Source organism: Notolepis coatsorum (assembly GCF_963971535.1).
Source record: "Notolepis coatsorum genome assembly, chromosome: 17".
NCBI lineage: Eukaryota > Metazoa > Chordata > Actinopteri > Aulopiformes > Paralepididae > Notolepis > Notolepis coatsorum.
Window position 1 is genome coordinate 101,404,633 of NC_140181.1, and position 17,120 is coordinate 101,421,752.

At 44.3% G+C, this 17,120-nt stretch overlaps 1 protein-coding gene across 1 annotated transcript in view; it reads left to right on the plus strand.

The window, feature by feature from the left end:
• Positions 1-11,608, plus strand: part of LOC311244179 (acidic mammalian chitinase-like) — a gene marked incomplete at both ends in the record, with an annotated part of 30,432 nt that extends 18,824 nt beyond the window's left edge. Inside the window, 5 exons of the mRNA XM_084333586.1 lie at positions 352-475; positions 591-773; positions 1,056-1,172; positions 10,636-10,768; positions 11,304-11,608. Of these exons, the coding sequence (XP_084189712.1) occupies positions 352-475; positions 591-773; positions 1,056-1,172; positions 10,636-10,768; positions 11,304-11,608 (862 nt within the window). The remainder of the gene's footprint in view (positions 1-351; positions 476-590; positions 774-1,055; positions 1,173-10,635; positions 10,769-11,303) is intronic.
• Between the last annotated feature and the right edge of the window lie 5,512 nt (positions 11,609-17,120).

Consider the following 17,120-nt stretch of genomic DNA (forward strand, 5'->3'; position numbering starts at 1 on the left):
TCACTACTTGGAATCGCGATCAGATAATTGGAATATTCTTTTTGGGGTACATCCTAGTCAAGGTAAGGGCTATATGATATCAATATTGCATTGATCCAAGCATGTCTTCAGCTCCATCCAAACCTGTGTCTGTAACATTAGTCCACAACGTATGCCGTTGGTGGTTAGCTATAATATAGAATATAGTTATAGCTCTACAAACAAGGTGACGGATTCCTATCTATCTAACGTTGGCATTGCTACAGAGGGCTGTGTCTAATGGCTGGCACTGAAAGTGTTAATATAGTACAATATTTAAAAAAATTACTTTTGTCATCAACCAGTTTGTGTCACTGTGTGTCTGTGTACCAGGTACTTTGACTTCATAAATATCATGACCTACGACTTCCATGGAGCCTGGGACCCATTCACTGGCCACAACAGTCCTCTGTACAAAAGCTCTTCAGATGTGGGAGAGAACATCTACTACAATGTGGTGAGTGAAGAACTTCCACATCAGAGATGATCGTTCCATATCGTCACGAGACGCCCGATGACCGATTCATTCTTTATTATAGCAACGGATTCATCGTTTTATATTTTCCTTACAGGACTTTGCTATGAAGTACTGGAGAGACCAGGGGGCTCCTGTTGAGAAGCTCATGATGGGTTTTGCAACCTATGGACGCACATTCCGCACTTCTTCAGCGGCCAATGGCATCGGAGCACCAGCCAGCGGACCCGCCTCCGCTGGGCCCTATACTTGGGAAGCAGGATTCTGGTCATACTATGAGGTCAGTGAATGATGAGACAGTGAACTTGTTTCGGGGTGACTGTAATGGGCAACAGTGCTCGTGGAGCTGCCTCAGGATTGTTGCTTTAATCTTATATAGCATCTCATTATCATGACATAAGCTAAAAACTGGAGCATCTTCAATGAATGTGGGAAGGAATTCTACGCCACACCATATTGAAAGTTAGGTTCAATGAAATCGAAGTCAAGATAAATTAATCCATGAATATACATCCCCATACCTCATGAACCACGTTTAAGAGTCACTGTATATTCTCAACAGATTTGCACCTTCCTTCAAGGAGCCAATCTCCACTGGACTGATGAGCAAATGGTGCCTTATGCCACAAAAGGAAATGAGTGGATCGGATTTGACAACAAGAAAAGCTATGAAATCAAGGTAGTTTACAACATATCAGTGATATCAGTCTTATTGTCAAGTTTGTTCTTGTTTTCCCCACTTGAAGGGCTCATGCAACATGATAAAGTAAGGATATAACTCTGACTTTTCTTCAGGGGTGTAAAAAGTACCCAGAAATTATACTTAAGTGAAAGTATGGGTACTGTCTCAAAATCTGACTCAAGTAAAAGTCAAAGTATCTGGCTAAAAACACACTTGAGTAAAAGTCGAAAAGTCATACTTTTAAATGTACTTAAGTACTCAAAAGTAAAAGTTTTTTTTTAAAGGGATAGAGGGGGGCTGGAAAGGGGTCTCAAACTCATTCCATTGTGGGCCAAGTTTTCATTTTAACTATACATTGCACCAGGTGAGTTAGTTGAAGAGGTGAGCCAATTAGTGAAATCATCAGCTGGTGTTTAGGCAAGGCTGGAATGAAACCAAGCATACACTCTGCCCACAATGGAATGTGTTCTGCGATAGACAATGCTGAAATGAAAGAACAGAGGACACTTTTTTGCATTAAAATTATTTAATGCACTTCTCCATTGAAGGTAAACTAACATGGATGGCATTCACATCACAGCATGAATAATATCACAATATTAAAAACAGAATGGTGTATCCTGAATAATATCACAATATTAACCACAGCATACTGGATTATCCTGAATAATATCACAATATTAAAGGCAGAATACTGGAGTACTCTGAATAATATCACAATATTAAAACACAGAATACTGGAGTACCCTGAATAATATCACAATATTAAAGACAGAATACTGGAGTATCCTGAATAATATCACAATATTAACCACAGAATACTGGAGTATCCTGAATAATATCACAATATTAAAAACAGAATACTGGAGTACCCTGAATAATATCACAATATTAACCACAACATAATGCAGATCTGACTGTCTATTATTCTGATAGCAGGTGTTTAATCAAAGATCCCTGCTTTCTAGTGTTGCACAAGGACCAATCAGCATGGGTATGGGCGGGTTCATTTTCCATTGATGGGGATTTAATTGGCTGTTTATCTGCGGTCGCAGGATTAATAACGCTAACGTTAGTTCGGCCAGATAAACAATTCAAATATACTAATTAAAATGGTTGGACCTGTGAGATTTGTACTTTGTACTTTGTAGGTCTGCATTTTAAATGTAAGGAGTAAAAAGTATGTTTTTTTTCTCTGAAATGTAATGGAGTAAAAGTACAAAGTATACAAACCTAATAATACTCAAGTAAAGTACAAATCCCCCAAAACAGTATTAAGTATTGTAACGAAGTACAATTACTCAAGTACTTTACACCCCTGCTTTTCTTTGACCTTAGTTTGTCATTTATTTTGGTTGACAAATGGTTGTCACAATAGCAAGTTATAAACCTGAAAGGGTATGAAAGGAAATGTTTCAACATCAACATAACACATAGGCTATAATAATATCATAAATTATAATTAACATTCATACATTTAGCCTACATTATATCAGTTCATTCAAATAAACAATTACCAAATGCATTTTCATTAAGAACATTCATTCAGCATTTACCAATACATTTTACATTTTGTATTAAGTTTCAAGTTTCAAGTTTCTTTGATAGTTGTCATACAGAAGTACAGAATACTTTCATACAAAATGCTTCTTACTGTTACGCTCCAGAGACTGTGCTAGACAAGATAGTATCAAATAACATAGTATAGCATGTAAATTAGAAGTAGAAAATGAGGTCAGTGTTCAGTATAGACATATGTACAATGTTCGATGCAGAATAGACGTAACTGAGTTACCATATAATATACAATACTATGCAGTGTACTAATGTACAATACTATATAGTGCAAAGCAGAAATGGGATGAGGTACAATTTAGGTACAATTTACAGTAAGATGTACGAGTTGTAGTGCAATCCTTCATCAATAAATATAAAGTGTGGGGAGTGGGTGCTACAGTGTGTTTGTTTAAAGTGAGTGTGTGCTATAAAGTGTGGGGAGTGGGTGCTACAGTGTGTTTGTTTAAAGTGAGTGTGTGCGTGTGGATGTGTGTGCTATGTGCGTTTGATGGTTGTTGTTGTGTAGTGTTCATTGTTCGTTGAGCAGCCTGATGGCCTGGGGATAGAAGCTTCTTCTGAGTCTTTCTGTGCTCGCCTTGAGACTCCGGTATCGCTTGCCTGACCGCAGCAGTTCAAAGAGGCAGTTGTTCGGGTGACTGGAGTCTTTAATGATTCTCTTAGCCTTGCCCCTGCACCGCTTGTTGTAAATGTTCTGGAGGGTGGGGAGCCCCCCTCCAATTGTGCGTTCGGCTGAACGTGTCAATCTTTGTAGTCTGCTTCGGTCTTGTGCAGTGCTATTCCCAAACCAGGAGGTGATGTTGCCAGTCAGGATGCTCTCTATTGTACATGAGTAGAAGTTCTTAAGGATCTTCTGACTGACTTGGAACTTCCTTAGGCGCCTGAGGAAGTAGAGGCGTTGTCGTGCCTTCTTCACAACACTGTCAATGTGTGTGGTCCATGTCAGGTCCTCGGATATGTAGGCTCCGAGGTACTTAAAGCTGTTGACTCTCTCAACCGGTGCCCCGTCGATGCTGAGGGGGCTGTAGTCCTTGACCCCCGACCTCCTGAAGTCCACAATCATCTCCTTTGTTTTGCTGACGTTCAGGGAGAGGCTGTTTTCCTGGCACCATCCCGCCAGGACCTTGACCTCTTCCAGGTAGGCCCTCTCGTCGTTGGCAGAGATCAGGCCCACCACCACTGTGTCGTCAGCAAATTTGATGATTGTGTTGCTACTCCGCTGAGCCACACAGTCGTGTGTGTACAGGGAGTAGAGGAGGGGACTCAGAACACAGCCCTGGGGGGCCCCTATGTTGAGGGTGATGGATGAGGAGGTGCAGTTGCCTGCTCTCACCACCTGGGGTCTGCCCGTCAGGAAGTCCAAAACCCACTGGCAGAGGTCATAGTTCAAGCCCAGGTCCCTGAGCTTGGCTATGAGTTTGGAGGGGACTATGGTATTGAATGCCGAGCTGTAGTCGATGAATAGCATTCTCACATAGTTCCCCTTCCTCTTGTCCAGGTGTGATGCTGCTGTGTGCAGCACATGGGCTATGGCGTCCTCCGTGGACCTGTTCGGGCGGTATGCAAATTGCAGGGGGTCCATGTTGATGGGGAGGGAGGAGCAGATGTAGCCCTTTACTAGCTTCTCAAAGCACTTCATGGCTATGGAGGTGAGAGCTACAGGGCGGTAGTCGTTGAGGCAAGCAGGCTTGGATTTTTTGGGTACAGGGATAATAGTGGACTTCTTCAGGCAGGTGGGGATGACAGCCTGTTCTAAGGACAGGTTAAATATGTCAGTGAATACCGGGGCCAGTTGGTCGGCACAGGCTTTTAGGACGCAGCCGGGGATGCCGTCCGGTCCTGCTGCCTTCCTGATATTCACTTTTTTAAAGGTCCGCCTCACCTCATGCTGTTACCCTGAACACTGAGTCTCCATCAGCAGCAGACCCCCCCCCCTCCCCCCCCCCATTGCCGTGGCTTGTGGGCTGGTGTTGTTATTACCAGCATCAAACCTCGCATAGAAGGTATTGAGGTCATTTGCTAAGGAGATGTCACTGTTCAGTTTGAGGGAGGTGCCTTTGTAGTCTGTCATCGTTTTGAGCCCCTGCCACATAGCTCTGGAGTCAGCCTGTTCAAACTGGAGTTCAATTTTATCCCTGTAGCGCCGTTTGGCCTCTGTCACTGTCCTCCTTACGTTGTATCGCGCCACCTTGTGGTCATTCATGTTGCCTGCCACCAGGCCGTCGTTGTATGCTTTGGTGCGCGCTTTCAGAGCTTCACGGACGGATTTGTCTACCCAGGGTTTTTGATTTGGGTAAACTCTAATTGTGGTAGTGGGGATTGTTTCTTCCACCAAAGTACGAACATAGTCCAGCACTGTCTCCGTGTAGACATTAATGTTATCTGTGTCGCGGAACACGCTCCAGTCTGTGCACTCAAACGCAGCCTGGAGCGTCCCCCCCGACTCCACATCTCATTTCTGCACCTCTCGCGAGACTACAGGAGTGCTCTTGATTCTTTGTTTATATTTTGGTGAAAGAAAGATGGCCGCGTGATCAGACTTACCAAAGCCACTAGCAGAATGAGCCTTGTAGCCACCCTTGAATTGCGTGTAACAGTGGTCTAAGATGTTACCGCCTCTGGTGTTACAAGTCACATGCTGATAGAAGTCAGGCAAAACCATTCTCAGATTGGCGCTATTGAAATCACCCACTACTACAATGGCGGCGTTAACGTTCGCGGCTTGGAGTTTGTTTACCTCATCGTGAAGTCTGGAGAGCGCGACACTATCGCTGGCTTGCGGTGGAATGTACACTCCTACAAGGATGATCGCCGTTAACTCTCTCGGAAGGAAGAAAGGACGACACTTGATTGTTATATATTCCAGGTCCGGGCAGCAGTGGTTCGATAATTCCTTCACGTTGGCTGGATCGCTCCAATTGTTGTTAAACATGAAGGCGATACCTACTATACTATTATCATTATTTATTATTTTTATTTATTATATACATATATATTATTTCAAGTTTCAAGTTTCTTTAATATTTGTCATACAGAAGTACAGAATACTTTTATACAAAATGCTTCTTACTGTTACGCTCCAGAGACTGTGCAAGACAAGATAAGTATGAAATAAAATAACATAGTAAAATTAGAAGTAAAAAAATGAGGTCACAGTGTTCAGTTTAGACATATGTACAATGTTCGATGCAGAATAGACGTAGTTACCATACAATATACAATACTGTGCAGTGTACTAATATACAATACTATATAGTGCAAGGCAGAAATGGGACGAGGTGCAATTTAGGTACAATTCACAGTAGGTGTACGAGTTGTAGTGCAAATCCTTTATCAATAAATATAAAGTGTAAAGTGTGTTTGTGTGATCTAAAGTGTGGAGAGTGGGTGCTGCAGTGTGTTGTTTGTTTGAGTGAGTGTGTGCGTGTGGGTGTGTGTGCTGTGTGCATTTGATGGTTGTTGCATAGTGTTTATTGTTCGTTTAGCAGCCTGATGGCCTGGGGATAGAAGCTTCTTCTGAGTCTTTCTGTGCTCGCCTTAAGACTCCGGTATCGCTTGCCTGACCGCAGCAGTTCAAAGAGGCAGTTGTTCGGGTGGCTCGAGTCCTTAATAATTCTCTTAGCCTTCCCCTTGCACCGCTTGTTGTAAATGTTCTGGAGGGTGGGAAGCCCCCCTCCAATTGTGCGTTCGGCTGAACGTGTCACTCTTTGTAGTCTGCTACGGTCTTGTGCAGTGCTATTCCCAAACCAGGAGGTGATGTTGCCGGTCAGGATGCTCTCTATTGTACATGAGTAGAAGTTCCTAAGGATCTTCTGACTGACTTGGAACTTCCTTAGGCGCCTGAGGAAGTAGAGGCGTTGTCGTGCCTTCTTCACAACACTGTCAATGTGTGTGGTCCATGTCAAGTCCTCGGATATGTGGGCTCCGAGGTACTTGAAACTGTTCACTCTCTCAACCGGTGCCCCGTCGATGCTGAGGGGGCTGTAGTCCTTGACCCCCGACCTCCTGAAGTCCACAATCATCTCTTTTGTTTTGCTGACGTTCAGGGAGAGGCAGTTCTCCTGACACCACTGTGACAGGTTCTCTACCTCTTCCATGTAGGCCCTTTCGTCGTTGGCAGAGATCAGGCCCACCACTACTGTGTCATCAGCAAATTTGATGATGGTGTTGTTGTTCCGCTGTGCTACGCAGTCATGTGTGTACAGGGAGTAGAGGAGGGGGCTCAGAACACAGCCCTGGGGGGCCCCTATGTTGAGCGTGATGGATGAGGAGGTGCAGTTGCCGGCTCTTACCACCTGGGGTCTGCCCGTCAGGAAGTCCAAGACCCACTGGCAGAGGTCATAGTTCAAGCCCAGGTCCCTGAGCTTGGCTATGAGTTTGGAGGGGACTATGGTATTGAATGCTGAGCTGTAGTCGATGAACAGCATTCTCACATAGTTCCCCTGCCTCTTGTCCAGGTGTGATGCTGCTGTGTGCAGCACATGGGCTATGGCGTCCTCCGTGGACCTGTTGGGGCGATATGCAAATTGCAGAGGGTCCAGGTTGATGGGGAGGGAGGAGCAGATGTAGCCCTTCACTAGCTTCTCAAAGCACTTCATGGCTATGGAGGTGAGGGCTCATTATATATTATATATACCATAACCTATATTATATATATATATACATATTATTTATTTATTTATTATTTCTTACACCAATAATCAAAATTTTTCTTTAAACTTAACCATGTCATGAATGTCATGCATCAAAATGTCAAACAATATATCCAAACTGTTGTAATGTCAAACATTACAGGCCTACAGCCCATGTAACACTACAGACCGCAGACACACCATTTCCCAGGGTGCAAACATTCCAAGCTGAGCAGAGCTAACATGCTACAAACATTTCATGTTGAGCAGAGCTAACATGCTAGTTAATATGCTAGGGAGCTAACAGCTAACATAAGCAAAGCACATGAACATAAAGCAAGCAGGGAAGGTGACTGTAAACATACCATTGGGCTATCACGTTCCTGGTCTGACTGTCTGCAGCCAACTCACTGAGCACAATGAGCTGACTCAATGACTGACTGAATGAGCTGGGGTTTCAATGCAAATCCTCTGGGGCTGCCCCCATAGATGCCAGACGGTAAACCAGGCAAGCCCTCCTGTGCTGCCCGCATAGATGCCTGATATAAATTATTATTTCTTTACTCCTAAAGTTTATTTAATTTCAATTTACTTTTGAAAATAGTTGCAAGGAGTACATTTGATCATTTAGGGGACATTTAAATGATACCATTTGTTTTAGATAAATAATATATGTAATTTTGAGTCAATAAAATACATTTAGCTCTCTTTTCTCCTAAAGAGTTCGACACTTATATTCCAATCTTTCAGAGAGATTAAAAAGAGAAAAGGTTTCAGAGGCAAGCTTTCAAGTCACTGCGCTGCGACTGAACATTGTACATTTTGTTGACGAAATAATGGAAAACGAACTAACTGATGAAGTATATCAGAAACACAGTATATCTCTCTGCTGTCTTTGTCCAATTACCCCAAACGAATGGTCAAATGGTCTGAATTTGTAAGTAAGTAAAACAAATTAAAAAGGGATTGGATCAGTGCATCCTGAATATCAACAAAGATACTACTAAACTGGACGAAATAGCAAAAATGTGACAGTCAAATGACTGCTTTATTAAACAGACTAAATTAAATTGAAGATATCTAATAATGAATTATCCAATACAATGATCTAATGCTTATGTAATGATAACAGTTCACTATAAACTAAGGCTATCAAAGTTAACGCAGTATTAACGCTTAACTTAACTGTAGAAGGGTGGATTATCCCTACTTTATGAGAGTGGATATGAACTGTCACCAGGTAGTGGGAGCACAGCAGATCTGGGTCCGGCTGAGCCCCCGACTGTAGTGTAAGAGTATTAGAATTGGGATTTAGCAGAGGGATGGATGGCCTAGGGTTTACTAACCTAGGGGTTCTACGCTGGTCCTTCTTGCCCTCCCGGGCGACCGTAGTATTTCCTCAAACACCCGCACTACCCTTAATACGTCCCACACCCTCTCACACCCTGTGGCAGTGATGGTAAATAATATAATTTCTCCCCAAAGCAGTACCTTTTCTTGTTGACTGGTGAAGACCTGTACAGAGCACCTGCCCCAATTGCACATAGACCGTAGGGAAGAAGGGGTTAAACAGTAATACACATTCACAGTAATTGACACACACACAATGATCCCATTTCTACGTCTCTCCTTTTATATAAAGCGGGCATGCATTCAATACACGGCACAATGCATGGCACTTGGATCTTACACTACACGGTAATGAAACAGGTCCCCGTAAGGGTTAATATTCTTTTCATTCACCCGTAGGGAGAGAGAGGGTAATGGCGAGCTCCGCGAGCTATTCAATGGGAAAAATTATCAATATACCTTAGTGCTGTCTGCACAACTTAATCACACAACACATGTAACCAGAAAATTAAGCACAGTTGAAAAAAAAAACTATCTAAGCCGGCATTTACCTAAAACAACAAACGTTGGGGCGCCCCTAGTCACTGGCCAGCTCAAAGTATTTACTCTCTTCGCCCTTAGAGGGCATGCTCTCGAAAAGGAGAATGTTTGCCGATAATGTTCCAGAGCACTTGGAGCGCTAACAGTACCTGGTGTGAGTGTACCAACCGAGTGCTGGCCTGCTCCCGCAACGAATGTCTGTGACGCGAGATGGCCGTCGAGCGATCCCGTGGTTGTCACCTGTGATAGCAAGGGGGCTGGCTGGGCTGACGTTAGGCAGGCTAGGAGAATGCTGGAGGCGGGTGCGGTCCAGTAGTCTGCTGCGGTGTCCGCTGCGGAGCTGGGAGACAGTGGAGCGACGCGTGAGCTAACTGGGCTAACAGGCCTATACTTGAAGCTAAGCTTTCGGTCAGTGCGACCCCCTAGTCTTTCGCCTATACATTCCTAAACGCAGCGCGTGGGATATCCACAGTACAGTCCGGCAGTCGAATGTCTTCTTCTTGGTTCAAACGTACCCTAAGCACTATACTGGGAAGCTAAACTTTCGCATACGACGTTACTATCCCACCCCGTGGCAGGACTCGTATTTCGTGTGTCTTTAGTATCAGGAGCTCTTGGTCCACACGTCTGCTCGCTTCAATGGAAAACGATGAAGAGGTCGTCCCGCTGTATGAGCCCCTCCTTCAGCCAGCGGGGGCGGGGGGGTGAGTCCTCAGCCCTTGTGTGGGTGAATGTAACAAGTTCCTAACGTTTTCTTTCCCCTATTATTTCATGCACACTTTATTCATTGTTTTAAATTATTATTTTCTTTTAAGTTATTTTGTCCATCACTCTGTTTTGAATTTGATGCAAATTTGCAATGCATGAGGGTCATCCTTTTGTGTTAAATGGCTGCATAAAGCAAGCATTTGTTGACTCTCATGTTGATAAGAGTATTAAAACGTGGAACTTGAAAAATATCCGTTTAAGGTAGATAACATCTTTTTTTTTAATGCGATTAATCACGAGTTAACTATGGACAATCATGCGATTAATCAGATTAAATATTTTAATCGATTGACAGCACTACTATAAACACATCTATAAACACATTTTCTTTGTGTAGTCAGTAGACTTTTCCATCTCAGTCTTCTCCAAGCAATTGCTATAATAAACCTACAGTCGTCACGAGGAGCTGGGAAGAGTCAACGTCTTTTCCTCCATCATTTTGGTGCCATGAACCAGATTTTCTTCCACACTATGTCTCCTCAACAGCGTTCTGTAGTTTGAAAGTAATTTGACAGCATACTAGTAACGCCTGTTGTGTACGGCATGTGCAATATGTGGAGTGTAAAGTTGTTGTGGTGCCAACTATTATTCCATAGGTACAATATCTGAAGGACAACAAGTTTGGAGGTGCCTTCATCTGGTCTCTGGACCTGGATGACTTTGCTGGACAATTCTGTGGACAGGGCAACTACCCCCTCATCGGCCACCTGCGCTCTCTTCTGGCTTCAGGTGAACATTTATTAAATCTCAACACTGGATTCATAATATAAAGGTTAAAGGTACACTCTGTAAGACTTCCAATCATTTGGAACGAGGACAGTGAAGACGTGTGACGGCATGTGCTTATTATACGCAATTGTACATGGTCTGTACAATTGCGTGTCAAACATCTCACTGATTGCACCTTTAAAGGAACACTCCAACTTATTTTCCATCTAACCCCAGGGTCAGACAAGAAGATTGCTATCAATTTAATTTCTACGTTAGTTTTGGAGTTGTTGGAAAGTTGTATTTCTTCACTTTTGATGGAGCTAGGCTAGCTGCTCCCTACTGCTTCCGGTCCTTGTGTTTTAAGCTAGGCCAGCATGCACCTGGACCTATCCCTGGGGCTACTGAGCACACGTAGCTGTTATTAAACTGATAACAATCTTCTTGTCTGACTCAGGGGGAGATAGCAAATAAGTTGGAGTGTTCCTTTAACACATACACTGAAACACTTAACGAATCACTTCAACACTGTGACACTTCAATCTTGTCTTGACAGATTTACCTCCTCCTCCTCCTCCTCCTCCTCCTCCTCCTCCTCCCATGACCACCCGACCACCAGTAGTCACAACTAAGGACCCAAACCGCCCAACCACCGGCACCACTACCACCACTAGTGCTACTACCACCACCACCACCACCGCTCCTGGTAGTGGCTTCTGTGGGGGGATGGTTGATGGCCTGTATTTCAACGACAAAGACACCAACTCCTACTATCAGTGTTTCCATGGACGCACCTTCCTCATGAGGTGCCACACTGGCCTTGTTTTCAATAACAGATGCCAGTGCTGTGACTGGCCATAGATGTTTGTCTTAATTATCCAATAAAGATTGTATTTTTCAGAATATCAAGTTCAATGTGATACCTACCAATTGAAGGTAAAGTCAGAAATATATAAGTAATTATTATTATATGATCATTTGGGAAATTGAAGTGGCATAGCAAGTAATATTACAAATAGCAAACATTAAGACTATTTTGACAAAGACAATAACATGACTGGATGTTACCTTTACGTCCATTATCAAAGAAGTACCTTAGTGTTGAAAGATATGACTTGTTTTCATTATGATGATAACAGAAAGTATGTAAATTACGTAAGTAAACACCTCTTAATTTTGGAAAAGAGGTGTTTAGTCTTTTAGACTAAATCTGTATTAGACAGAGCTAGCGGATAACGAGACAGAGAGAGTTTAACAGAGGCCTGGCTAAGATAGAGGCAGTGCCAAGGCTGCATTCCTTAAGAGATATTAGGGAGACACAGTGAGGAGCGGTCATCGGGAGAGAGTGAAGCTGGTAGCGTGAGAGAGAGAGAGAGAGAGAGAGAGAGAGAGAGAGAGAGAGAGAGAGAGAGAGAGAGAGAGAGAGAGAAGCTGGTAGGGAGGGAGAGAGAGAGAGAGAGAGAGAGAGAGAGAGAGAGAGAGAGAGAGAGAGAGAGAGAGAGAGAGAGAGAGAGAGAGAGAGAGAGAGAGAGAGAGAGAGAGCTGGTGAGGGAGAGAGAGAGAGAGAGAGAGAGAGAGAGAGAGAGAGAGAGAGAGAGAGAGAGAGAGAGAGAGAGAGAGAGAGAGAGAGAGAGAGAGAGAGAGAGAGAGAAGCTGGTAGGGAGAGAGAGAGATAAGAGAGAGAGATAATTTTTCAAGTTCCTGTTTTTCCTGGATTCCCAGTGTGTGGTATTTGTTATTTTAACGGATTGGGTAGTAAATGGACTGCATTTATAAAACGTTTTTATCCGAAGCACTTTACAACTTATATTATGTCTCACATTCACCCATTCACTCACACGTTCTAAAACCAACGACGGAGGCGACCATGCAAGGTGCCGACCTGCTCATTGGGAGCAGTTAAGTGTCTTGCTCAAGGACACTTTGACACGCTGCCGGGAAGAGCGGGAATCGAAACCGGGAACCTTCTCATTACCAGACAACCACTCTCTACCTCCTGAGCCACTGTTGCTCCAGAGTAATACTACCGGGTAGTACCACCAGTACGGTAGCATTCTGTATGTCTTTGGTGGTATTTTTATATAGTTGTATCAAGGTCAAGGTGTTTCAATAAAGGATGTTTTGCTTCATGTTGGCATGGTCTACTGAATGCTAGTGGGTCATGGAATTGAAATTGCATGATATGGAAGATTGTTTTTGTGGTGTGGATATTCTGGTACAGTATGTCCATAGACTTGATGTCTCATACAGCAAACAACTTATTTCCTATGGGAACACAAGCATCAGTTTCCTCCATTGATATCCATGGTTTTTGAGATTTCACAATCCATTGTAAATTGTCTAGTTTGACTGTGGGATCATTTAACATACTCAATACTATCACTCACTGACTAAATCTATAGTTAAACATTAAAGTGAAAATGAGCTGTGTCAACACCACTATAAAGGACCCAGGGGTGAATTGGACCCTATGGGTTTAACCTCCTTTACTAATGAAAGAAGAGACCATCAACGTTCATCAGGGCCATGGGTTTAACCTTCTTTAACACATTGACCGCCGGGGGTTGTGCCCATCTTATACCACTCTCTGCCACCGTTAAAAGCCTATGGAGATGTTTACCTTCTTTGCAGGGCTCTAACTTTTTAAATTGTATTGCTATATTGACATTACTATGGCCCATTCAACATTGATTATCTATCGTTCAGGATGTGGGAACGTTATACTTTTTCATTCATACATTGTTGTGTTAATACCTTCGAGAATATAAGTATCTTTTTAATCTATTCTGCTGTAATTCCAAAAACGTTAGTTATAGGCCCTGACGCATATGATAGATTATCGATTGGCGTTTCTTTCCCATTCACGCTATATTAAAAATTCAAATGTATATGATCGGTATACATTATGCTTCATCATGCATGGAGGAAAGGGGGGGGGGGTTGTTTATAATTCCTTGATCATCAGTAACGGCTTTATGTAGTATGGGTGGATATATTGATCAGACTGTTTGCAAACAAGGAAATGCACAATCGGGTTGAAAATAACGTTAGTGTCCCCTTACCGTGCGCCGATGAGACTGGCGAAGAAAGATCCCAATTATATCACCTAGATCCATTTCTGGTTTGTATGGCGCAATAAACGCCGAAATCATATTGATTATTGCGTTATGGCAGCTGTTGACAGAGTCACCTATGGAGCGACACTAATTTGGCCATGACGACAAGGTTCCACTCTTTAGCCTTTGGCGTGGTTTATTATTCACATTGCACACATCAGTACACAAGACCTTCTCCTTGTGAGAGGCGACGGAGGAAGAGACAGAGGGGGAGGTAACATCTCCTTTTATACCTCTTACCTGGCGTCAGCTTCAATAGCTATGCCTATAGCGCCCTCTTGTGGAAACAGTTAAGCAGTTACATGCAATCATACATAACACATAACTTCAACAGCAGCGATCCATATGTACTATAGTGTCTGTCAGGAGTCCCATAGCGAGACGTGACTGCCGGAGGAATTTCCTCGATGCACCAATGACAACTTCCGGTTTTTGAGTGTGTAACTCGCCCGACCATCCACCAGGCGGCGGTATTGAGCCGCTGCAGTCCCATCTACGGTCCCGCTAGGGCACCGGGGGTTGGGTGGATGAATTATGAAATGAAATATTGATCTCAAAAACGCTGTACAGCGATGTTGGCGGTCAACGCATGGCGGGCAATAACGCTGGAAAGCGATTTTGGCGACCAATGTGTTAATAATAATAATAATAATAATAATAATAATAATAATAATAATAATAAATAATAATAATAATAATAATAATAATAATAATAATAATAATAATAATAATAATAATAATAAATCAAATTTCTATAGCACCTTTCAGGAAACCCAAGGTCGCTTTACAATCAAGAGGGCTAGGGAAAGGGGGCAATAGGGGAAAAGGGGGGGGAAGGGGAGGATGAGGGCAGGCAAGGGATAATGAACCTAATCTAATCTACATACAACGACGGCCTAGTGGCAGGCAACATGAATGACCACAAGGTGGCGCGACACAACGTAAGGAGGACAGTGTCAGAGGCCAAACGGCGCTACAGGGATAAAATTGAACTCCAGTTTGAACAAGCTGACTCTAGAGCTATGTGGCAGGGGCTCAAAACGAGGACAGACTACAAAGGCGCCTCCCTCAAACTGAACAGTGACATCTCCTTAGCAAATGACCTCAATACCTTCTATGCGAGGTTTGATGCTGGTAATAACAACACCAGCTCACAAGCCACGGCAATGGGGGGGGGGGGGGGGGGGGTCGGCTGCTGATGGAGGCGCAGTGTTCAGGGTAACAGAGCATGAGGTGAGGCAGACCTTTAAAAAAGTGAATATCAGGAAGGCAGCAGGTCCGGACGGCATCCCCGGCCGCGTCCTAAAAGTCTGTGCCGACCAACTGGCCCCAGTATTCACTGACATATTTAACCTGTCCTTAGAACAGGCTGTCATCCCCACCTGCCTGAAGAAGTCCACTATTATCCCTGTACCCAAAAAATCCAAGCCTGCTTGCCACAACGACTACCGCCCTGTAGCTCTCACCTCCATAGCCATGAAGTGCTTTGAGAAGCTAGTAAAGGGCTACATCTGCTCCTCCCTCCCCATCAACATGGACCCCCTGCAATTTGCATACCGCCCCAACAGGTCCACGGAGGACGCCATAGCCCATGTGCTGCACACAGCAGCATCACACCTGGACAAGAGGCAGGGGAACTATGTGAGAATGCTATTCATCGACTACAGCTTGGCATTCAATACCATAGTCCCCTCCATACTCATAGCCAAGCTCAGGGACCTGGGCTTGAACTATGACCTCTGCCAGTGGGTCTTGGACTTCCTGACTGGCAGACCCCAGGTGGTGAGAGCAGGCAACTGCACCTCCTCATCCATCACCCTCAACATAGGGGCCCCCCAGGGCTGTGTTCTGAGTCCCCTCCTCTACTCCCTGTACACACACGACTGTGTGGCTCAGCGGAGTAGCAATACAATCATCAAATTTGCTGACGACACAGTGGTGGTGGGCCTGATCTCTGCCAACGACGAGAGGGCCTACCTGGAAGAGGTCAAGGTCCTGGCGGGATGGTGCCAGGAAAACAGCCTCTCCCTGAACGTCAGCAAAACAAAGGAGATGATTGTGGACTTCAGGAGGTCGGGGGTCAAGGACTACAGCCCCCTCAGCATCGACGGGGCACCGGTTGAGAGAGTCAACAGCTTTAAGTACCTCGGAGCCTACATATCCGAGGACTTGACATGGACCACACACATTGACAGTGTTGTGAAGAAGGCACGACAACGCCTCTACTTCCTCAGGCGCCTAAGGAAGTTCCAAGTCAGCCAGAAGATCCTTAAGAACTTCTACTCATGTACAATAGAGAGCATCTTGACCGGCAACATCACCTCCTGGTTTGGGAATAGCACTGCACAAGACCAAAGCAGACTACAAAGAGTGACACGTTCAGCCGAACGCACAATTGGAGGGGGGCTCCCCACCCTCCAGAACATTTACTACAAGCGTTGCAAGGGCAAGGCTAAGAGAATCATTAAAGACTCCAGTCACCCGAACAACTGCCTCTTTGAACTGCTGCGGTCAGGCAAGCGATACAGGAGTGATGATGGCGCTGCTCCGACCGGCTGCCTCTCTGTTCGCTCCGTCGAGACTGTGTTTACTTTTGTTAATATTTATAGTTTTTAGAGTTTTGTTCGTACCAACTGTTGGTGCATTTAATGTATATGACCGTCAGTCACTCATAGACATTGGATTACGGGAAACTTACCAACTGGATTACTCACTGGATCAGCTTTCCGAACCGCATCAATGGCCTGAAGAAATTCTCCGGAGATCAGGACCAGATCCTTTGTTCCTAGACCCCAGGAACAGAGGAACCAGACGGCGAGGGAAGAGGGCTGGGATCCGTAACAGGCTGAGATCCAGACGCCACCGTACACCACTGCCCAGTATATTACTAGCCAATGTACAATCAATTGACAATAAACTGGATGACATCCGAGCAAGGATTCAATATCAAAGAGACGTTAGGGACTGCAACGTCCTCTGCTTCACCGAGACGTGGTTGACGCCGGACGTCCCAGACCACGCAATTCAACCGGCTGATCACTTCTTTATCCACCGCAAGGACAGATCAGCAGAGTCCGGTAAACAACGTGGAGGAGGTATTGCCTTCATGTTTAACAAAAATTGGAGCGACCCAACTAATGTGAAGGAATTATCCAACCACTGCTCCCCAGAACTGGAATATATAACCATCAAGTGTCGTCCTTTCTTCCTCCCGAGGGAGTTAACGGCGATCGTCCTGGTCGGAGTGTATATTCCAC